We start from the raw sequence: 19,087 nt of genomic DNA, 5'->3' as shown, positions 1-19,087 counted from the left end.
ACATATACAATGTATGGCAGTTTAGATTGCCACGTTTTGTTTTTATTAGGTTTTTGTACATTTTTGGGTTTCAATTTTCTTGTGATGGTTACTGAATCTGGAAGTAGTAATCACATAAATTTTCAACAGTTTATGAAAGATATGTAAGAGGATGAAAAGTCACGTGTCATGTTCAAGGTGTTACATGTCTCCAAATCTCAATCGATTGTTGTTTAATCTCTTACGCAAATCCTTTTTTAAAATAAGTTGTGGTTTGACATCTATCAATATATTATGTATGTAATATTGGAAATGTAACTCTTTGAAACAAAAATGAAAGTTGTCATATTTTGTTTTGCAAATATACATAAATAAGTCACATGAAAACTCAACCAAAGTTTCATTATTCATCTCTTTTTGCAGCAAAATAACTACGGACCTAGTACAACAATTCATATACATCTCAAGCAAAAGAAAACATCAAAAACTGGAAACTTACTGACAAACAAAAGAAGCCAATTAAATGAAACAGATATAAATCTAATAATATCGTGCAACAAAATAATCTACATACCAGTATCAGCACTGTCCACTGATTTATTAAGATAAAGTAGATATATAAATCACACTCCGCAACTCAGTAACAAGGCACCTCTTAGATAATTATGTGATGTCTTCGTAAAAAATATGCAAACTCAATTCACCAATGACAACCTAATTAGAACAAAAAAAAATATATTAAATAATGTTTAGCAAATTTGTTTAAAAGGTCAACAAATAAGTTGATTTTGAGGCACGACTAAATCTTAATATACCAAACTCATCGTTGTTCATACACGACCAGGGGGGAAAAAGACAGAACTTTGTTACTTGTTTTTGTTTATTTCTTGTTCAAATGGTTATAATTCATTCTGTAATTTTTTTTCTAATTATAGTCAACAAATTTATATTCAAAGTGTAAACTTAGGTTAACTATGTTTCAATAATGGTACTACTTTGGATACACGGTTTACTATTAGACATGGTACTGATACTGATATATACTGGGAATTGGGTTATTCTCCAATACTGATACTTGATAACATAGCTTTCTATAATAACAGCCAAAAACAGCTCAATTCCTTGTGAAATAAACTATAGGGGGGATTTCATGCATTTCCCCTATAAAATTCATAATATCATATTTACCCCTCTAAATTTAAAAAACCCACAAAATTTACCCAATTTACGGCCTTTTTTTTAATTAAAACTCATTTTAAATTTATGAAGTATCCATTTTAGCCTTTATTAAAAAATTAAAAACATGTAGTATGTCTGAGAAAAATATTCAGTCTTCTAATTGACTGGGAAGCACGCCATGAGCAAGATTTATATTTAGGATGGCCATTTATAAATGCATAAAACATTCGGGCTCATAGCAAAGGGAGTCAAGAGTGAGGGGGGCCCACACACCTTCAAAAGATGAGATCAGGATCCCTGTCACCACCAGCAAAGAGGAGATTATGAGCGGCGTTCATGGAAACTCCCTTCTTAAGAGAAAGCTTCTCTGTTTCTTGCTCCACAGCAAAGTTCTTAGCAGATGCCATCTGCTTCTCAACCTCTCGCTTTTTGAAGCCCTGGTGTCAAAAAAAAATATATATATTAAGTTAAAAACAGATCATGTCTACTTTTTTTTTTGTTTAATACTATGCATGTAGTCTGACCTGAATCTTCTTTAGGCGAAAGAAATCCTCCCTCTCCAGTTCGTCAAGTTCACCCCTTATGTAGCTTATTGTGTTCTCAATTCGTGGCTTCACCACATTCTCCAGTGCATTCACCCTGCATAAGATTTAGAGAATTCTCGATCGGATTTCATTCAATAAAGAGTTATTGGAATAATGAAAGATATATAGAATTTAATGTAGAATTTATTTATATAACTTATCGATTTTAGACAAGAAAAATGAAAGATATAATTGTTACGTACCTACGGTTAGTGGTCTTGATGGCATCATCAAGAGTGAGAAATGAAGTCTGGAGAGAAGCCAACTCAACAAGGAGTTCAATAGCCTTTAGATGCGCTACACGGCATCCTTGGATCTGTTGACCTCCACGTGCAAGACCGGTAAGATCATTTCCCCCGGACACACCTGATGAGCTGTCAATGAAGTGCTCGAATCGTGGTAGCTTCACACCTGCTACATTATCCTGCTTTGACCTGCCATCAGAAATAGTTGCTATAACTTTATTCCAGAAAATAAGCATCTCTATTCTACTCTACGCTAGAATAAGAATCACTATTCCCAATCAAAAACTGTTCTTTCGATAGTAATTAGAAATTTATATACCTTTCATTGCTACTCAGGTTTACCTTTCATGTATCCATTGTACCGGTTTTGCATTTTTACAAATTATTTCTGAAATATTCCCACAGAATTTTATGTACTATATAACAAAAATCACAAATTTTGAACCTTGTGGAATTCAGAATTTTATGTAATAGTCACTTATAATACAAGCAGACTTATGGCAGCTGTTACCAGGCACAAATCTCAAAGGAGGAGCCCTATAATTCAAATAGGCACCAAAATGATACCCACCCGCTGTTACCCTCAATTCTTGTAAACAAATTACAAAAGTAGTACTCAAAAAAGTTGAAATGATTTAATTTATAAAATTTCAGCTATGAGGTAATTCATCGAGACACAACTGGTACAGTGTAAATTCACTGCACTAACAGGTACAGTTCTGAATTCAAAGTTTGACGATCAGTACCAGTAAAATTATCTACAGGCTAGCACCAGACAAAAGAAATTAAATTTTGAAATGATTTAATTTACAAAATTTCAGCTATGAGCTAATTCACCTAGACACTCCTGATACAGAGTAAATTCAGTGCTCTAACAGGTACAGTTCTGATACCAAAGTGTAACGATCAGTACCAGTAAAATTCTTTTAAAGGTTAGTGGGCTAAGTGGTGCCAACTAACAACTGTATTTATAAGAAAAGATTTTAGTACCAGTAAATTATCTACAGGCTAGCACCAGATAAAAGAAATCAAATTTGAAATGATTTAACTTACACAATTACAGCTATGATCTAATTCACGAAGACACTCCTGATACAGTGTAAATTCAGTGCTCTAGCAGGTACAGTTCTGAGACCAAAGTTTGACGATCAGTACCAGTAAAATTCTTTCAAAGTTTAGTGGGCTAGGTGGTGCCTACTAACAACAGTATTTATAAGAAAAGATTTTAGCACCAGTCAAATTTTCTATGGGCTAGCACCAGATAAAAGAAATTAAATTTGAAATGAGTTAATTTACAAAATTTCAGATATGATCTAATTGACCTAGACACTCCTGAGGTGAATTCAGTGCTCTAGTAGGTACAGTTCTGAATCCAAAGTGTGACCATCAGTACCAGTAAAATTATCTACGGATAAACACCAGATAAAAGAAATCAAACCAGTATAGTTATAATATGATCGCTCCAATTCTTATAAACAAATACAGTAGTACTCAGAAAGTTGAAATGATTCCTTTAACAAATTTTCAGCTATGAGCTAATTCACCAAGACACTCCTAATACAGTGTAATTCAGTGCTCTAACAGGTATAATTCTGAAACCAAAGTGTGACAATCAGTACCAGTAAAATTATCTACAGGCTACAACCAGATAAAAGAAATCAAACCAGTATAGTCCTAGTATGATCGCTCCAAAATGACAGTCACGAGTTTTGCTCAGTAGATATGTGATTTTATTTACCAAATTTCACCTATGATCTAATTCACAGGACCAATTTGGGATCCATGTATGCCGCTTCAATATGTGTGCCCCTCAGCTTTAATATTCATGCACACGAATCTTTAAGCAGATCAGACGGACGTGGAACATCGGACTTAAATTTTAGTCCTATGCCTATTGGATCCAAATTGGTTACCTAATTCACCTAGACACTCCTGGTTTTACAGTATAAATTCAGTGCAGTAACAGGTAGAGTTCTGGTACCAAAGTGTAACGATCAGTACCAGTAAAACAATTTTGAATGTGGCACCTACTAACAATTGCATCAATAAGAAAAACTTTTTGTACCAGTGAAGTTATCTGGTAACAGTAGATATGTGATTCATTTACAAAAATTTCAGCTATGATCTAATTTACGGGACCAATTTGAGATCCGTGCCTGCCGCTTCAATATGTGTGAACCTCAGCTCTAATACGTGAGCACGGATCTTAAAGCGGATCATACCCAAATTGGTTTGCTAATTCACCTAGACACTCCTGATAGTGTAAATTCAGTGCACTAACAGGTACAGTTCTGAGACCAAAGATTGACGATCAGCACCAGTAAAACAATTTTTAAGGTGGCACCTACTGACAGACAATTATATAAATAAGAAAAACTTTTTGTACCATTAAAATTATCTGATATCAGTAGATATGTGATTCATTTACAAAATTTCAGCTATGATCTAATTCACGGGACCAATTTGGGATCCGTGCACGCCGCATAAATATGTGTGCGCCTCATCTTTAATATTCGTGCGCACTGGATTAAAGCAGTCAGACGGACATGGAATCCATTCGACCCAAATTGGTTCCCTAATTCACATAGACACTCCTGATACATTGTAAATTCAGTGCTCTAACAGGTAAAATTCTGAGACCAAAGTGTAGTGATCAGTACCAGTACAATTATCTACGGATTAACACCATAAAAAAAGAAATCAAACCAGTATAGTCATAGTATGATCCCTCCAAAATGACAGTCACGAGTTTTACCAAATTTCAGCTGTGATCTAATTCATGGGACCAATTAAGGATCCGTGCACGCCGCTTCAATATGGGTGTGCATCAGCTTTAATATACGTGAGCACGGATCTTAAAGAGGATCAGACAGACGAACCCATCAGACCTAAACTGGTTCCCTAATTGACCTAGACACTCCTGGTACAGTCTAAATTCAGTGCAGTAACAGGTACTAGTAAAAAAGAAATGAAATTTGCAGTTCTGATACCTGACACGCAAGGTAGCGGATTTAACAGATTCTCTGACGACGTACTTGACGTTGTCACCCGCTACATACTTGGCCTCAGTGAGAGAGAAAGAGGCGTTGCGCATGGCATCTCCCATGGACTCCTTGGCGGTGACAATCTTCTTCAAGATGGCTCTGAACTGCACCGTCAGAGCATCGCTCTTCTTCTTTAACAACGCGTGGCCCCTTGTAGCCCCCACTAGACGCTGTTTCATTACGCCCAGCATGGTCACGGTCGGGGCCACTGTCAGCCTCTGGTTGTTACCCGCCATGATGTTGTCTCGTTTCTTTCTTCCCTTTTTTCCTTTGATTTGGGAAAGAGAGAGAGAGATCGGGATCTCTCGAAGAAGGGAAGACCAAGAAGAGAGGAGACGAGGAATTCATTGTCCCTGGACTCGGTGTAGTACACCGATTTTATGATTGGGGACCCATAAAGGCTATAATTATAGATTTTTTTTAATGACAAAATTAGAGTAAATTTGCAGATTAAATATTAAAATTTTATTTTTATTTTTATCCAAAAAATGTAATTTTTAATTTATAAGTATAATGATATTGTTGGATGGTTAGATCAACTAGTTAAATTTTGAAAAATAAATTTTTGTGCCATGAATAGGAAGGTATAAACCCAAATTCAACTGTGTTAACTGTAAAGTAATAAATATATCCTGTATTCCAGGTATAAACCCAAGTTGAGCCTGTTTATTATGTAGAGCACCATCTCGATGTAACAGTTATTTTACTATTTTCACCTAAATTTGTTCCAGATTAAATTGGGTTAAGCCCATCCAGAGGGGAGCAGCTTGGGTCCGATGGGCATTGGAACTTGTTTGGTTCCGATGGACATGAATACCGTTCAATTCTCATTTTCAATTTTTTCGCTTGATTAACGAATCCCTCTTCAGATCCTTTTTAGACATGTTAGATCTGCAATTCTATGTCTCTCATAGAAATCCCTTCTTTAAAGGAAATGAAGGATAACGAAAGAAAAGAGGAGAGGAACACGGGTTGCCCATGCCGTTCGTTACTTCAAAAGAACAAAATCGGAGAGGAAAGGGAGGGGGGACGCTATTGTCTCGAGGGTAACGCTCTGTAGTCTTTACAAATCTTCCAAATCTGTAGCTCCCAAATCGGAGTGTAGAAATTACTATAACGAAGGGAACCATAGCTGCCTCCTTTCCTCTTCCTTTCCGTTCCTCTCCGTGTGGATTTTGTGGAGCACAGCCCAAATTTTATTTTCTTCTAGTCGGTTTCTCCTTGAACGTTACTTCCCATCTCTTAAGCAACTCTGCCTCTCCCTCGCCATACCGCTCCGCCGCTCTCATCGAACTCACCGGCCATGCTCTATTCGTGCTTCCCCTCTTTCATTCCTACTTCTCTGACCCTTGCCACAAGAACAATGGCGTTCGCGCCCCCCACCCGGCATCTCTCTTCAATTCGTGCCATGTGTTGCCCCCGGTTTCTCCTATTTGCACAGGTCATTAAATTTTATTTTGAGGATTCTATTTAGTGCTACTTTATCTGGTTCTCAATTTCATTTATTATATATCCTTTGCATTCAGCTCTGATGAATCAAGAGGATATTTTATTGTGCATGCTAGAAGGCGTATGTTGTAACTCTGTAAATATTTAATTTATTATACTTTCAAAAAGATATGAACTTGGTGCTTTAGTTAGAAATAAAGTAGGGGGCTTGTTTGCTTAAGATTACTAAGTGTAATTATTGTAAATCATGTAGGTTCTGTACTTGTAAGATTACCAAGTTAAATTCATGTTTTTGACATCAATGGTTATGCTTGTATTGTGACATATGTATTCTTGTATGCAACATCCTTGTATGATTCATCAAGTATCAACTTGATGAATAGAGGATACAATCCAGATCTGGTAGCAACTTGCTTATGTCAGAAAATTTTATTTGGTTATTTTAAATTTTTTTTTTTTTGTTTTGATAGGCTCTTATGCTTCTAGGAATTGAAGCTGATGAAACTTTAAAGGTACCTCTTATAGTAAATACTTTATGCTTAGAGATATCACAGAGATTAAGTATTATATATATTATATATTAAATGATAAATCTCTAATAAGTTACCAAAGCAAGATTAATCCCCTTATAAATAAGCTAACAAATTTCTTTCACTACAAAACTATCCAAAACTTAAACCCACTTAATCCTTACAACAAAACCCCTGCAATTCCATCATCTCATTTTTCATACTTGTTTCAATGGAGAATACTTTATACTTAGCATTGACATCATGCAACGAATGAGTCAATAGGATCGACATAGAGATATCATAGAGAACAAGTATTAAAAGTTATTCTTCATCTTCTCCCTCTTCCTCTTCCTCCTCTTCTCCTTCTTCTCCATCTTCTCCTTCAGATCCCTTCACAAAATACAAAAAAAAAAAAATTAAAAAATTAGGTTCTACCAAAACAAAATATAAATAAATACAGGAGTGAGGCTATGCATGAATTTGTATCACCTAAGGTAACAGAATATTTCTTTGGATCTGGACTGTCTAATCAGAATCCACACGACTATTAAAGCAGTCCTGTGCATTCCACCTCAGGCCGGATTGGCCCAGATTCCAATCAAAAGGCCGTGATCCAAACATAAATGTTTTGTTACCAAAGAGGATATGGGTTCACTATGCGTAATACACATTGATCCATACTATAAATTAATATCTCCATTTATAAACTCTAAATTGTCGATCTGAATCATTCAACATGATCTACATATGAAAATGTTCTTGTATATCAAATTTTTTACATTTGTTAGATTTTTAAACAATTTTTTTAGATAGGTAGAAAAGATTGCAAATCTTATAAGATATTATCCAATTTAATACTAGTTAACTGTTATTTCTTATCTCAGTTTTCCCGGACATAATCCAAGTAAGACTACCAACTAATACTGAAGTAAACTACATGACGGGAAAAAAAAGAGAAATTACCTCTTCACCCTCCTCTCCTTCAAGTTCTTCATCAGCCTCCTGAAAAGAAAAAATTAAAATTAAAATTGCAATAAATGGCAGGAACACATAACTTGGTAGAAAAGGACAAACAAACAATATTTTGGAAGAGAGAGAGAAGAAATGCAACACTAACATTGTTAAAGTACTTCAATGGATTAGGCCACAAATCCTCCTTTATTATTTCGGCTATCTGCTACAAAAAAAAATAAAAAACAGATTAGAGAATATAACCAATTTGCCCTTCTAAATAAAAGATATGTAGTCAAGCTTTGACCTAAATATTTTTTTTGCAAAAAAAAAGTCAAATTAATTGTTCAAAGGATCCCAAACTACACATCCATTTTTGTTGCTAATGGAGAGAGTGATCATTTGCACTACAGTAATATTTCAAACAAAATGGGGGTCCATTTGGTAAAATTTACCTCGTCCTGTAGTGATTCACCTTGATCATCTTCTTGTGCTTCACTAAACCACATAAAGAAGCTGCATTGAAAACACAAGATATTTAATTCAAGAAGTTTATATAGAATTCCCAAATGTAATGTCAGACAAAGTTGACAATTATTAAAAATCAAATAACTAAAAAAATTAAGAAACAATTCAAGTTATATCCACAAAATATATACATATCAATTATGCCCCTGGAAAGATGAATTAACAGTTCCAAAATAACCTAGTAACACTACAAGAAATACTTCCTAAATTACTTGAATGGAGGTGCAATGAAATTTAAAAATAAAAAAAATATAAACCTAACCTCTGCTCAACCAAAGGCCGCTTCTTGCCTTTCTTTTCGTGCTCAGTGCTCCCATTAGCTATGTTCTTCATCAAGGTGAAATTAAAGAACAACATTAGAAATTAAATCTACTAGTATTTATTTAGAAGTAGCATCATTAGCCAAGATAAGCAAAATTAAAAACTTCGGATAACTTGAAATACAGTTTGTTAAGGTCAAATTGGAATTCGCTTATTTTTTTTTAACCATAAATGGTCCCATTATTTAAATGTTTTTTAACCGTTGATCGTCATTTACTTCACAAGACAAAATTATGCTAATATATCATTTTTCAAGCTCATTATGTATAAGAAATGACCATGCCAAAAAAAATGTTCAGTTTTCAACCTCTTTATATTGTATAAAATTACAGAAATAAACCCCAAAAATGATTTTTTTTTGTTTAAATAAATGTTTGGCTCGTTATGTAGTTTCACTCTTGCAACAATGTTATTCAATTTACTTCAAAAAAATATAAACAATTAGCTACATTTTAAAGTGAAGTAAAAGGATGATATGAAATTACATACCATGCCTTCCTTCCAGTTAATAGGAGTTGCTTTAACTGTTGTAGTGCCTTCCTCAGTGAAAGAGAATGTCTTCGTCAAAGTCTTGTTCTCGAAGTATGGGTTCTCTGAGAAATTCTACATGTTATAGAACAAAAAATTAAATTATGCAAACCTCTTCGATAATTAAAGTGCTTAATTAAGACTTGTAACTTACCAGTATAATGGAGTAGCCTGATTTCAGATCTTTACAGTCCTCGACATCCAAAGAAACCAAGTGCTTGAAAATCTAACATTTTTCAGAAACCAAGAGAATTTAATTTGTGTATCACTTGAGATAAATTGTTTTATCGTATAATTTTAAAGGCATAATATCACAATTAAAAGTGAGTAGAACAAAATATTACCTTCTGGTCTTCTTCACTAAGCAAGTCACCAAGGAGTGGATGGCTTAGAAACTACAAAAAAGGAAAAACAAAAATACATATATAAAAAAATTTGTTCAATAATAAAATTAATCACCATTACAAATTTCAGAAATTAATATCGTATTATACCTTTACTCCATGATATGGATCATTTATTAAGAGTAAAAACAGGTGTCATTACTAAATAATCCAGCCACATTTTTTGTTATAACAAAAAAAAAATGATAAATGAGATTTTTGGGTAGTTCGAAAAGGGAACCTATGTTCATTAATTCATAGTTTTGATCTAAAATTTTTAAAGACCTCAAATTTGCCTACTATGCATTAGTAACGGGTATCAATACTATAGATTGGTTTTAATTTTGACTCCAAGTTGACTCCAATTCAGAGAAATTTTAATATTTTTTTCATAAATTAATACTATTATTATACATTCTTCATTATAAAAAAAATGATAAATGAGATTTTTGATTATATCAAAAAGGAAACTTTTTTCCAAATTTGAATAGTCTTTTTCATCAATTCATAGATTGGTTTCCTAAATTCAGAGAATTTTTTAATAATTTGAGAAGTTGTTGAAAAATGAGCTTACAGCAGTAAGCCAAAAGTCGGGAATAGTTTTGATGACATCATTCCTTTTGACATAAACGGGTCTGCGGATCTCATTATATTTCTGCTCCACCTCCAATACCTTATCACTTGCCTCTTCATTAACCTACACAACAAAACATGGTACCACCTACTCATAAATCACCATTTCAATTGAGAGCAATGATCATTTGCAATTATCTTCAAAAAGTAAAATTTAGGAATTCAAGTTGAATTATTTCTCGATTAGGTCTGAATATAATACAATAATTACTAAAACAAACTAAATTGACCTAATCAAACTGCAAATTATACGAGATTAAGGCGAATTAATCGATAAAAACGGTGTTAACCTTCTCTAATTCGTCCTGGATCTCTTGTAGCTTCTCTATGGAAAGAACCAAGTCGCCATCAATGTGCTCGTTCTCTTCTCCTTCTGACAACTTCGCCTTCTTCCCCTTATCCGCCCCCATGCTTTCTTTCTTCTCCAAAACCCTAACCCTAGCTCGGAACAGAGAGAAAGACTAGGGCTTTACGCGGCGAGGTTTACAGAGAGAGAGACAGAGACAGAGACAGAGAAAAACCCCCTTTGTTTAATCTATGTTTATTTATAGACAGATTTCATTCCATTATCATCCTCTGAGGTAACAGTATATTCCTGTTTCGATAACTACCGTCCAATCGGAATGGAACGCATGTGTTAGCTTTAATATTCGTGCGGATTCTGATTGGACAGTCCAGATTCAAACAGAAATACTCTGTTATTTTAGGTGAAACGAACGATTACATTGCCTTTCTGTTATACATCATTAAATGAGCTCGGTGTAAATGAGCTCCGTCTAATTTGGTAATGGGGTCATTTGTACGAAGAAAACACCGGGTGTATTTGTTGTATGATAAAGTTAGTTGTTGATTGTATAGGTGGTGAGAGTAGTTGATTAAGAGCCCGAGGAATCTAAGCCGTTTCTTTTGAGACACGTGCCTGGATTGATATTTATAAATAGTAAGAATTTAACAGAGTAGTTTTAGCTCTATGCAGCGCGATGGCTTTAAAATTAAAACAGCGCTGCATAATGTAAGTCAGCTGCACAAAGTCAAAACTACTCTGTCAAAATATTTACCCAGTATAAACCCTAACCCTAGAAGAATCGGCATTTGCTAGGTGTACTACAGCCGTCGGATTGGTATTATGTAGGAATCAGTGGTCCTATATTTTTTTTTTTTTTTTCAATTTTTTAAGAAGGAAGAGCTTTTTTAGGGTCCTTTGTAAATTATTAATTATATTTTTGTCCTTTCTTAATTTTTAAATAGTCTTCTTACTCTGAAAATGGTATAAAAAATATAAAATATATAAATTATGTCTATTTCAGTAACAACAATATGTTTGAAAATTGAAATAATAAATATTTCAATTATACATGAAATTGAAATTGTTTGTTGAAAATAATAGTATGAAAACAAAGGGGAAAATAGATTTAGTAAAAAATAAAATACATCATTAGTTTATTTATTTCTTTCCTTCCTATTCCAACTATACAATTCAAACAAAATTTTCACTAATACAAATAATACAAAGCTAATACAATTCTTACATTAATCTAATTAGGACTATTTTTTTTTGTTATTCTCATTAAATTATTAAATCTCAATTCAAAATATCACCTTCTATTAATGCAACAAGTTCACAAATCAAGTTAAAACTACATGAAAACTTGATTTGAATCACTGTATTTGATTAGCATGATATCAGACTTACATAGTAAAAAAAGAAAAAAAAAACAACCAAGTATTAATACACATCCTAGTAAAAGATTAAATGCATTTAAACCTGATATCATGATATCTATTCATCCTAAAGAGATAATCTACTAACTCTTAAATAATATATCTAACAATGACAAATGCATCATAGATAATCTACTAACTCCTTCAATAGTTTCTGAAAAAAAAAAAAAAAAAAACTACTGTCACCTATCAAAAAAAGAGAGACAGTTTTACAGTTTCTCCCTTGATTAATTTATTTTTCGCCAAAAAGTGAGATCACATTGCCATCGCTATGTCGTGAAATACCAAATATATATATATGCCTTCGGTTGGTGATTAAGCAACGAAATTATACGAAGGTGAACTGTACCCCTCATTTGTATTCTCCCCTTTCCTGTAAAGTTATTTAGCACTTGCATCAGAACAAAGTAATTTAATAAGAACAAAAGGAAAAGAAATAAATGATCAGATTCTAATGTACCCCAGATTGGTACCAGTACCAGTAACTTAATAGGCAACGAAAGAAATTTCGCATGGCTTTAGATAAACTGAAAATTTGAGATATCTCAGCAGCAAACAGAAAAAAATTACAAAATAGTCACATGAAGAGAAAAAAATGTTTTAGCCAAAAATTGGACTTGAAAGTATATTATGCCACTTGTTAGTGTCAGAACCAAATCAACTATGTGAAGAAGCTATGGTACTATGCATAGCGCACTTTGGTCCGTACTATGGATGCATATCTCCATTTTCAAAGTCCCAATAGTCGATCCGTTCTGCTCAACATGATCTCCATATGACAATGTGCTTAGATGACAAATTTCACATTTTTTTTGAATTTTTTTAGTATTTTTAAATAGGTACAAAATCACTTGATCTAAAGACTCCAGACCATTTGAAATTAGTGTTTTTCTACCTTTCTAAAAAATAGTAAAAAAATTCGTCTCCAAGTACATTTTTCATATGGAGATTATGATTAACGGTTCGGATCGACTATTTAAACTTTGAAAAGGAAATAGGGATTATAATGTAGCAATAAAAGCACCACTCACATCATAGATTCCTTAACAAAAGATATCGGCCTTTGATATCCACGCCGATCATCCTCAATCGAACTGTCTTCTTTCTCTTGTCTATCTTCTTCTCCGGCCTCATTTTTCTTGTTTCTACTAATTTGTTGCCGTGATTGCGGCTTCCAATAAACCCTTGCAAGAGATTTCCCGAGTAATTCGGCAATACCAGCGGCCATGTTCTCTGCTTTCTCGACATGAGGGAAGTCACTCTCTTCAAAATGATGACTCAGCCAGAGATATGCCGACAGCACCTGGTGATTCATTTCAAATTAGCAATACTCCACCAAAATGTTTTTTTTTTGGGGGGGGATTTCATGTATTATCTCTAAAAATACTTCAAAGTTACGTATCCCTAAAATTTCATAATACTGAAATTGTCCTACACAGACTACATATATATATATTTTTAAGTAAAATGGGTAAATTTGTAAGTTTTTCAAATTTAGGACGGTACATATGATATTATGAATAATAGAGGGAGCGATACGTAATTTTCGAAGTTTTTGAGGGGTGTACATGAAATTCTCCCTCTTGCTTTTGGTATTTTTGTCTCTTTTTACTCATGTACCAGAATAGTTAAACATGCAAAGCAAAATATTCAGTTCATGAATATTAAAACATTTTTTCGTTATATAATATTTTACACAAGTAAAATTTTGAAAGCAGCTTCATATTATTTTTATCATATATGATACATTTTTTATTATTATCATTTTTTCACTATTATTATTGTTATTATTATTATTATTATTATCATCATCATTATTCTTATTAAATTTTTAAGGTCCAGAGAATATAAAACCTGGTGTTTGGTTTCCAAATCAAGCAACTCTGCATCGTTCTTCGCTGATCCTCTTGGCATGCCCATAGCAATGCTTACTGGTTTTTTCTGACTGTAGTATGTTGCAAATCTCAACAAATGGTACATGGCCTTAGGGTCTCTTATATTAACCGGTGCGAAGCAAAAGCTGTACCGCTCCTTCAAAGTTAAATTCGGTACCCGTTCAAGCATATTTGCCACCTTCTTCACACCATCATTCTTACAAAAGAAGAAACTCTGATCAATCCGGGAATTCTCCCGGAATTTGTCAAGCAGTTCATTGAACGGCATTTCCGGGAATTGACCGGCAAACAGCTCGAACTGTTCAAAGCATGGGAATAACCCCACCTTCTTCACTTGTTGAAATGGCTTTTGCAAACACTCAATTAAATAATTTAAATCATCTAATGAAAATGTCGTGACCAACCCGTCAGGGTAAACACTGCCTCTACGACCCGCCCGACCCGCTATCTGTTTAACCTGAGTAGGTTCCACTGGCACCATCTTGTTTCCATTAAATTTCGACAAAGAGTAAAAGACAACCCTTCTAATATTCAAATTCAACCCCATTCCAACAGCATCACTTGCCACCAAAATATCATACTCATTTTCTTGATCGTTGAATAAACTTGCTTGCTGGCGCCTCGTTTCAGGTGGTAGCGCCCCGTAAATAACGCAGCATTTGTGCTTTGTGGATTTCTCGATGGCAAGTTTTACCTCGAAAATTTCACGACGTGAGAATGCAACCACGCAATCACCTGATCTTACATTTCTCAAATCACCAAGGAGGGTTTTCGCTTCGACTACTAGAGGCTTGAACCGATCGTATCTGTTTTTAAAAAGAGTGCTCTGGTCAGTACATTGATTCAAAGTATTCTGGTAGTTTTTACATTTATTACAGAATTGCTTATGTTTTATCCCAAAAATTTTGGCCATATAATATATGATGGCTACAACTCCGGACTTGATCTGAAATATTTTTTCAATTTTGTTACATCTAACCAATAATTTACTTGAAACAAGTATTCTGGTTATTACATAGATCCAAAGTATTCTGGTAGTTTTGAAATTATTACAGAAATGTTTATGATTTATCCCAAAAATTTTGAATTTATTGTATATAGCTAACACTCAGGACTAAATCTGAATGGATTTTGGTATTTTTTCATATTTAACCAATAATTTATTTGAATAGTCCAGCTAATATTTTTTTCTAAGAAAACTAGTTTCTGGTAGTACATGTTTTAAAAAGAGACTCAAATTTTGAGTTGATCCGTACAAATCAGAACCGTTCAGCACGAATCTTAAAGCAGCCCATTTTATAATACTGCCCGTGCATCTAGATAGGCACCAAAAATACTTTTTGGCCGGTTTTGACATCAACTGAAAAGTTGAGATAACTCAGAAAAGCCAACAACTGCAAATACATAATAAAAACAAGGGCCTTTTTGTGATACTTTTAGTTGATCTTATTTTCCTAGAAATCTAGTTTACCGGTTTATTTGAAGATCATCTCCTGTGTCATGACAGATGTTTTGGACAACGGATAAGACACTGGGATCGCCACATAAATGGATCTCATCAGCCTTTAGGCCCAATAAGGCCCGGGTCCAGGCAAACCCACGGGTTGGGTCCGCCATCATCTGTACCTGTTATATGAGCGATATATGAATACCGTTAATAAAATACAAAAATAGGTATAGTTCCAATCATATGTACCAATATTAGAGCAATCTACCATCATGTCATAATAAAATACAAACATGTTATAGTATCATATATTATTATAGGTGTCAGCACCATATAATGTCACGAGTAGAACTAGGGTGTTCTTAAGCTCACCAAAGTGTTTGGTGAGCTTAACTCCAAAACCCATCAAATCGGTTTCCAATGACGAATCCGAACCGTTGAAACCCACCTACCTTACGAGTGATGCGTCTACATGTGAAAATTTTAAACATTCGAATTAATTTAGTATAAAGTCAAGCGGTCAAAATTACAAGGTTAATAAATTAATTTTAGTGCATTCATTTTTTGAACTTTTTTTGACCGCTTGACTTTATACTAAATTAATTCGAATGTTTAAAATTTTCACATGTAGACGCATCACTCGTAAGGTAGGCGGATTTCAATGGCTCGGATTCATCATTTGAAACCGATTTGATGGGTTTTGGAGTTAAGCTCACCAAACACTTTGGTGAGCTTAAGAACACCCTAGTTCTACTCTAATGTCACAGTAAATGCTGGAACAGTAATTTAGTTCTATGAAATGGATTATAATACAAATTCAATGCACTGAAGCATACTGGTAGGTAATCACAACATGCAAGTCGTATACTGGTAAAATACTGCTTACTTGATCGGATGATGAAAATTAGCAAATACTGATAAGATACAAGTACAAATAGATACATTACAGTAGTCTTATATCTTGAACTCAATACCGGTACATCACTGTTAGCATCCTTGTTTAGGGTTTAGGGTTTAACTTGGACATTAAAATTTTTGAAATTATGTGTTTCCCCCTCAAAAGTTCATAATATCATACTTACCCTTCTAAATTTCAAAACTCACAAATTTACCCTTTTTATCTCTTCTATTAAAACTCATGTTAAATTCATAAAAATACCCATTTTACCCTTTACTAAAAAAGAAAAAAATATGTAGAATTTTTTTTTGATAAAAGGCTTTGTAGTCCGTTTCATTAAAGAAACATAGTCCCAAAATATTACATCAAAAGTGCACAAATGTTTAATCAAACCAAAAAGCAACAGAACTTCCAAACAACACAAAAGAGAATCAGTGTTTTGCATGGAGATTGCCTGAGTTAGGCTAGCTAGTATATATACAATTAAACATTAAGTTCTTCATGAGGACAATTAAACAGCAAAGGGGGCAGGGGCATCATCCCCATCTCCAGGAGGTGATCGATACACAACCATCTGAAGGTTGTTCAATTGTATGTAGAATGCTTCAGAAATATATCAGTCCTTTAATTGGTCAGTTTCTAAGGGCAAATTAGTCATTTCTCTACTTCAGAAAATAGAGTATGTACCTCATCTATGACCGCCACCTCATAAAGCTCATCAGTTGATACCATCTCAATGGTACACGCAACATGATTAGCAAAAGGAACATCCTCTTTCTCTTGGCCTGTGTGAAGGCTACAATACACCCCCAAAGAGTTCACCTTGTCGAACACCTCCATTGCCAGAAGCCGTAGCGGGCTGCAATATACCCCCGACTTTGCCTCCATAAAGCGGCATAATGCATTGTACGTCTTCCCACTGTTTGTGGGCCCACAGTGATATATAATCTACAGCAGGAAAAAAGAAAGGGGGAATTTCACGGATACCCCTCAAAAACTTCAAAATTATGTATTTCCCCCTCTAAACTTCAAAATTACATATTTTTTCCTCTGGACTTTAAAAACTCACAAATTTACCCATTTATTGTCTTTTATATTAAAACTCATTTCAAATTTATAAAATACCCATTTTACTCTTTATTGAAGAATAAAAAATGTGTAGCATGTTTAAGAAAAATGTCAAAGGTTCTCTATATTTCAGTCTTACCATATGAGATAACCAGTATATATAAATTTGTCTTAGCCCACAGGAATAAATTCATAGTAATGCATGATGTATAACATGTTTCAGCTGGTAAAATACATACATGGTATCATAAAAAATGATTCTTTGCTTAGAAAGAAAATCCTTCCTCTCCTAAGTCCTAATAGAATATACAAGTCGGCACCTACTAGGTTAATCATGCAACATTGTACCAGCTGATGCAACACAATACTGGTACCCAATAGTACGTGCCATCAATGAAAAGACCAAACCTTGCTCTCCATGGCACATGCAAATGAGTACCAAGTATGCGGCTTGGTCAAATAACATCATCAGTATATAACTTGTACAGTACCACACAGTTATCAGATGGTAAAATACATACACAGTATCATAAGAAATTATTCTTTGCTTGGAATTTAAAACTGTGCTCTCCTAATAGCATATACAAGTTGGTACCTATCAGGTTAACCATGCAACATTGTACCAGACTGGTACAAAACAAGACTGCTGCCAAATATATTATGAAAGTCGGTACCTTTCTCTTCATGGCACGTGCGAACGGGTACCAAGTATGTGGTTTTGTCAAATCAGCAGTCTCCATTAATTGCTTAAACTTCTTCAAATCACTCTGCAACTCTTTCAAGCAAAACTCGGCGAAAACCGGGAAGAGAAACCTGTGCACGGCCGATTCAGACTCCTCCTCAGCCATTTCCAACAACTGCTCAGCGGTCTGAGGAGAGCAGTTGGAGAGGAAAAAGAGGCGAAATTTGCTGACAGCAGAGGGGAAGGCAGAGGAAGGAAGGTAGAGAGAGAGGGCTTGGTCGATTGCCCATGGTGACTTGGAGAAGGAACGAAAGAGAATGGTTAGCTTGTCCCATAGGGATTTGGAGAGTTGTGGGTTGTGGGTAGGGGAGGAAGAGGAAGAGGAGAGGGAGAGATAGAGTTGGGTTGGGTTGAGAGGTGGAGATGGAGAGGTGGAGAAGAGGTGAGAAGTTGTGGGGAGAGGAGGAGGAGAGGGAAGGGGAGAAAGGTGGCGGGAGAGGAGAGAGAAAGAGAGAGAAAGGCGAGAGGAAGGGCGGCGGAGGAGAGAAGCCATGGCAACGGTGGAATGGAAGGGAGAGATTTTGTTTAAAACACACTACTAATTTCGAATCTCCACATCACCTCTGCTACAGTTAATCAATCGAGACCGTTGTTTTGACTATGGCACGAATCTTAAAGCGGACTCAGAGTATCCTCCCCAATATACGAAGAAGATTCCCTTCACTTTACGGGTTGAGATTTACTCTCAGCCAATTTGAGATTAGTGCAATTTTAAAAGAATGGTCTGAATTTATTAATTACAAAATATTTCCTTATAAGAGGATGTGAATTGGTAGTTACATTAGGCACTAGAATCTTTTGATGTGGTTGGGGCTAAATCCAAACCGTTCTTTATCCTGCAATAGCTTCAGATACACGTGGGGATACGGATAGGGGTTTCTATTGGACCCGGTTTAATTAGTTTAAACCGAACTAAGAGAGTTTGGTTTAAACGGTTAGGTTTTTTCGGTTAAATAGATCGATTCAGTTCGATTTGGTT

The 19,087-nt window shown here is 34.7% G+C and overlaps 3 protein-coding genes and 2 long non-coding RNA genes across 8 annotated transcripts; 1 reads left to right on the top strand and 4 right to left on the bottom strand.

The window, feature by feature from the left end:
- Positions 1–327: 327 nt before the first annotated feature.
- LOC144561062 (vacuolar ATP synthase subunit D (VATD) / V-ATPase D subunit / vacuolar proton pump D subunit (VATPD)) lies at positions 328–5,373 on the bottom strand. The gene is made up of 5 exons (XM_078310273.1): positions 4,978–5,373; positions 1,946–2,176; positions 1,683–1,797; positions 1,432–1,595; positions 328–693 (listed from the first exon to the last, which is right to left on the bottom strand). Exons 1-4 carry the CDS (start codon positions 5,265–5,267, stop codon positions 1,434–1,436), a joined length of 798 nt encoding a protein of 265 aa, XP_078166399.1. The 5' UTR covers positions 5,268–5,373; the 3' UTR covers positions 328–693; positions 1,432–1,433.
- LOC144561063 (uncharacterized) lies at positions 2,730–4,272 on the bottom strand. Its single transcript, XR_013513571.1, has 3 exons — positions 4,240–4,272; positions 3,901–3,919; positions 2,730–3,742 (listed from the first exon to the last, which is right to left on the bottom strand). It is a non-coding gene; the product is annotated as an uncharacterized LOC144561063 (long non-coding RNA).
- Positions 3,975–5,221, top strand: LOC144561064 (uncharacterized). Its single transcript, XR_013513572.1, has 2 exons — positions 3,975–4,275; positions 4,933–5,221. It is a non-coding gene; the product is annotated as an uncharacterized LOC144561064 (long non-coding RNA).
- A 1,659-nt stretch (positions 5,374–7,032) lies between the features above and the next one.
- Positions 7,033–10,860, bottom strand: LOC144561061 (NAP1-related protein 2-like). 2 transcript variants are annotated; one of them, XM_078310271.1, is made up of 10 exons: positions 10,627–10,860; positions 10,278–10,400; positions 9,665–9,715; positions 9,475–9,546; positions 9,282–9,395; positions 8,734–8,798; positions 8,399–8,459; positions 8,110–8,169; positions 7,956–7,994; positions 7,033–7,382 (listed from the first exon to the last, which is right to left on the bottom strand). In XM_078310271.1, the coding sequence occupies exons 1-10, from the start codon at positions 10,744–10,746 to the stop codon at positions 7,314–7,316; spliced, it is 774 nt and encodes a 257-aa protein (XP_078166397.1). In that variant the 5' UTR covers positions 10,747–10,860; the 3' UTR covers positions 7,033–7,313. The 2 variants fall into 2 exon arrangements, with proteins under 2 accessions (XP_078166397.1, XP_078166398.1); XM_078310272.1 differs by having other exon boundaries at positions 8,110–8,166.
- A 1,499-nt stretch (positions 10,861–12,359) lies between these two features.
- On the bottom strand, positions 12,360–18,604 carry LOC144560704 (ATP-dependent RNA helicase SUV3L, mitochondrial-like). 3 transcript variants are annotated; one of them, XM_078309954.1, is made up of 6 exons: positions 18,041–18,604; positions 16,986–17,246; positions 15,425–15,579; positions 13,913–14,759; positions 13,083–13,361; positions 12,360–12,421 (listed from the first exon to the last, which is right to left on the bottom strand). In XM_078309954.1, exons 1-5 carry the CDS (start codon positions 18,599–18,601, stop codon positions 13,086–13,088), a joined length of 2,100 nt encoding a protein of 699 aa, XP_078166080.1. In that variant the 5' UTR covers positions 18,602–18,604; the 3' UTR covers positions 12,360–12,421; positions 13,083–13,085. The 3 variants fall into 3 exon arrangements, with proteins under 3 accessions (XP_078166080.1, XP_078166079.1, XP_078166078.1); XM_078309953.1 differs by having other exon boundaries at positions 12,360–12,426; positions 13,086–13,361; XM_078309952.1 differs by having other exon boundaries at positions 12,360–12,431; positions 13,090–13,361.
- Between the last annotated feature and the right edge of the window lie 483 nt (positions 18,605–19,087).

The sequence above is a fragment of the Carex rostrata genome, chromosome 10 (genome assembly GCF_964058835.1).
Source record: "Carex rostrata chromosome 10, lpCarRost1.2, whole genome shotgun sequence".
NCBI classification, from domain to species: Eukaryota; Viridiplantae; Streptophyta; class Magnoliopsida; order Poales; family Cyperaceae; genus Carex; species Carex rostrata.
Note: the sequence above shows the minus strand (reverse complement) of the source record. Positions and strands in the feature narration are given on the sequence as shown.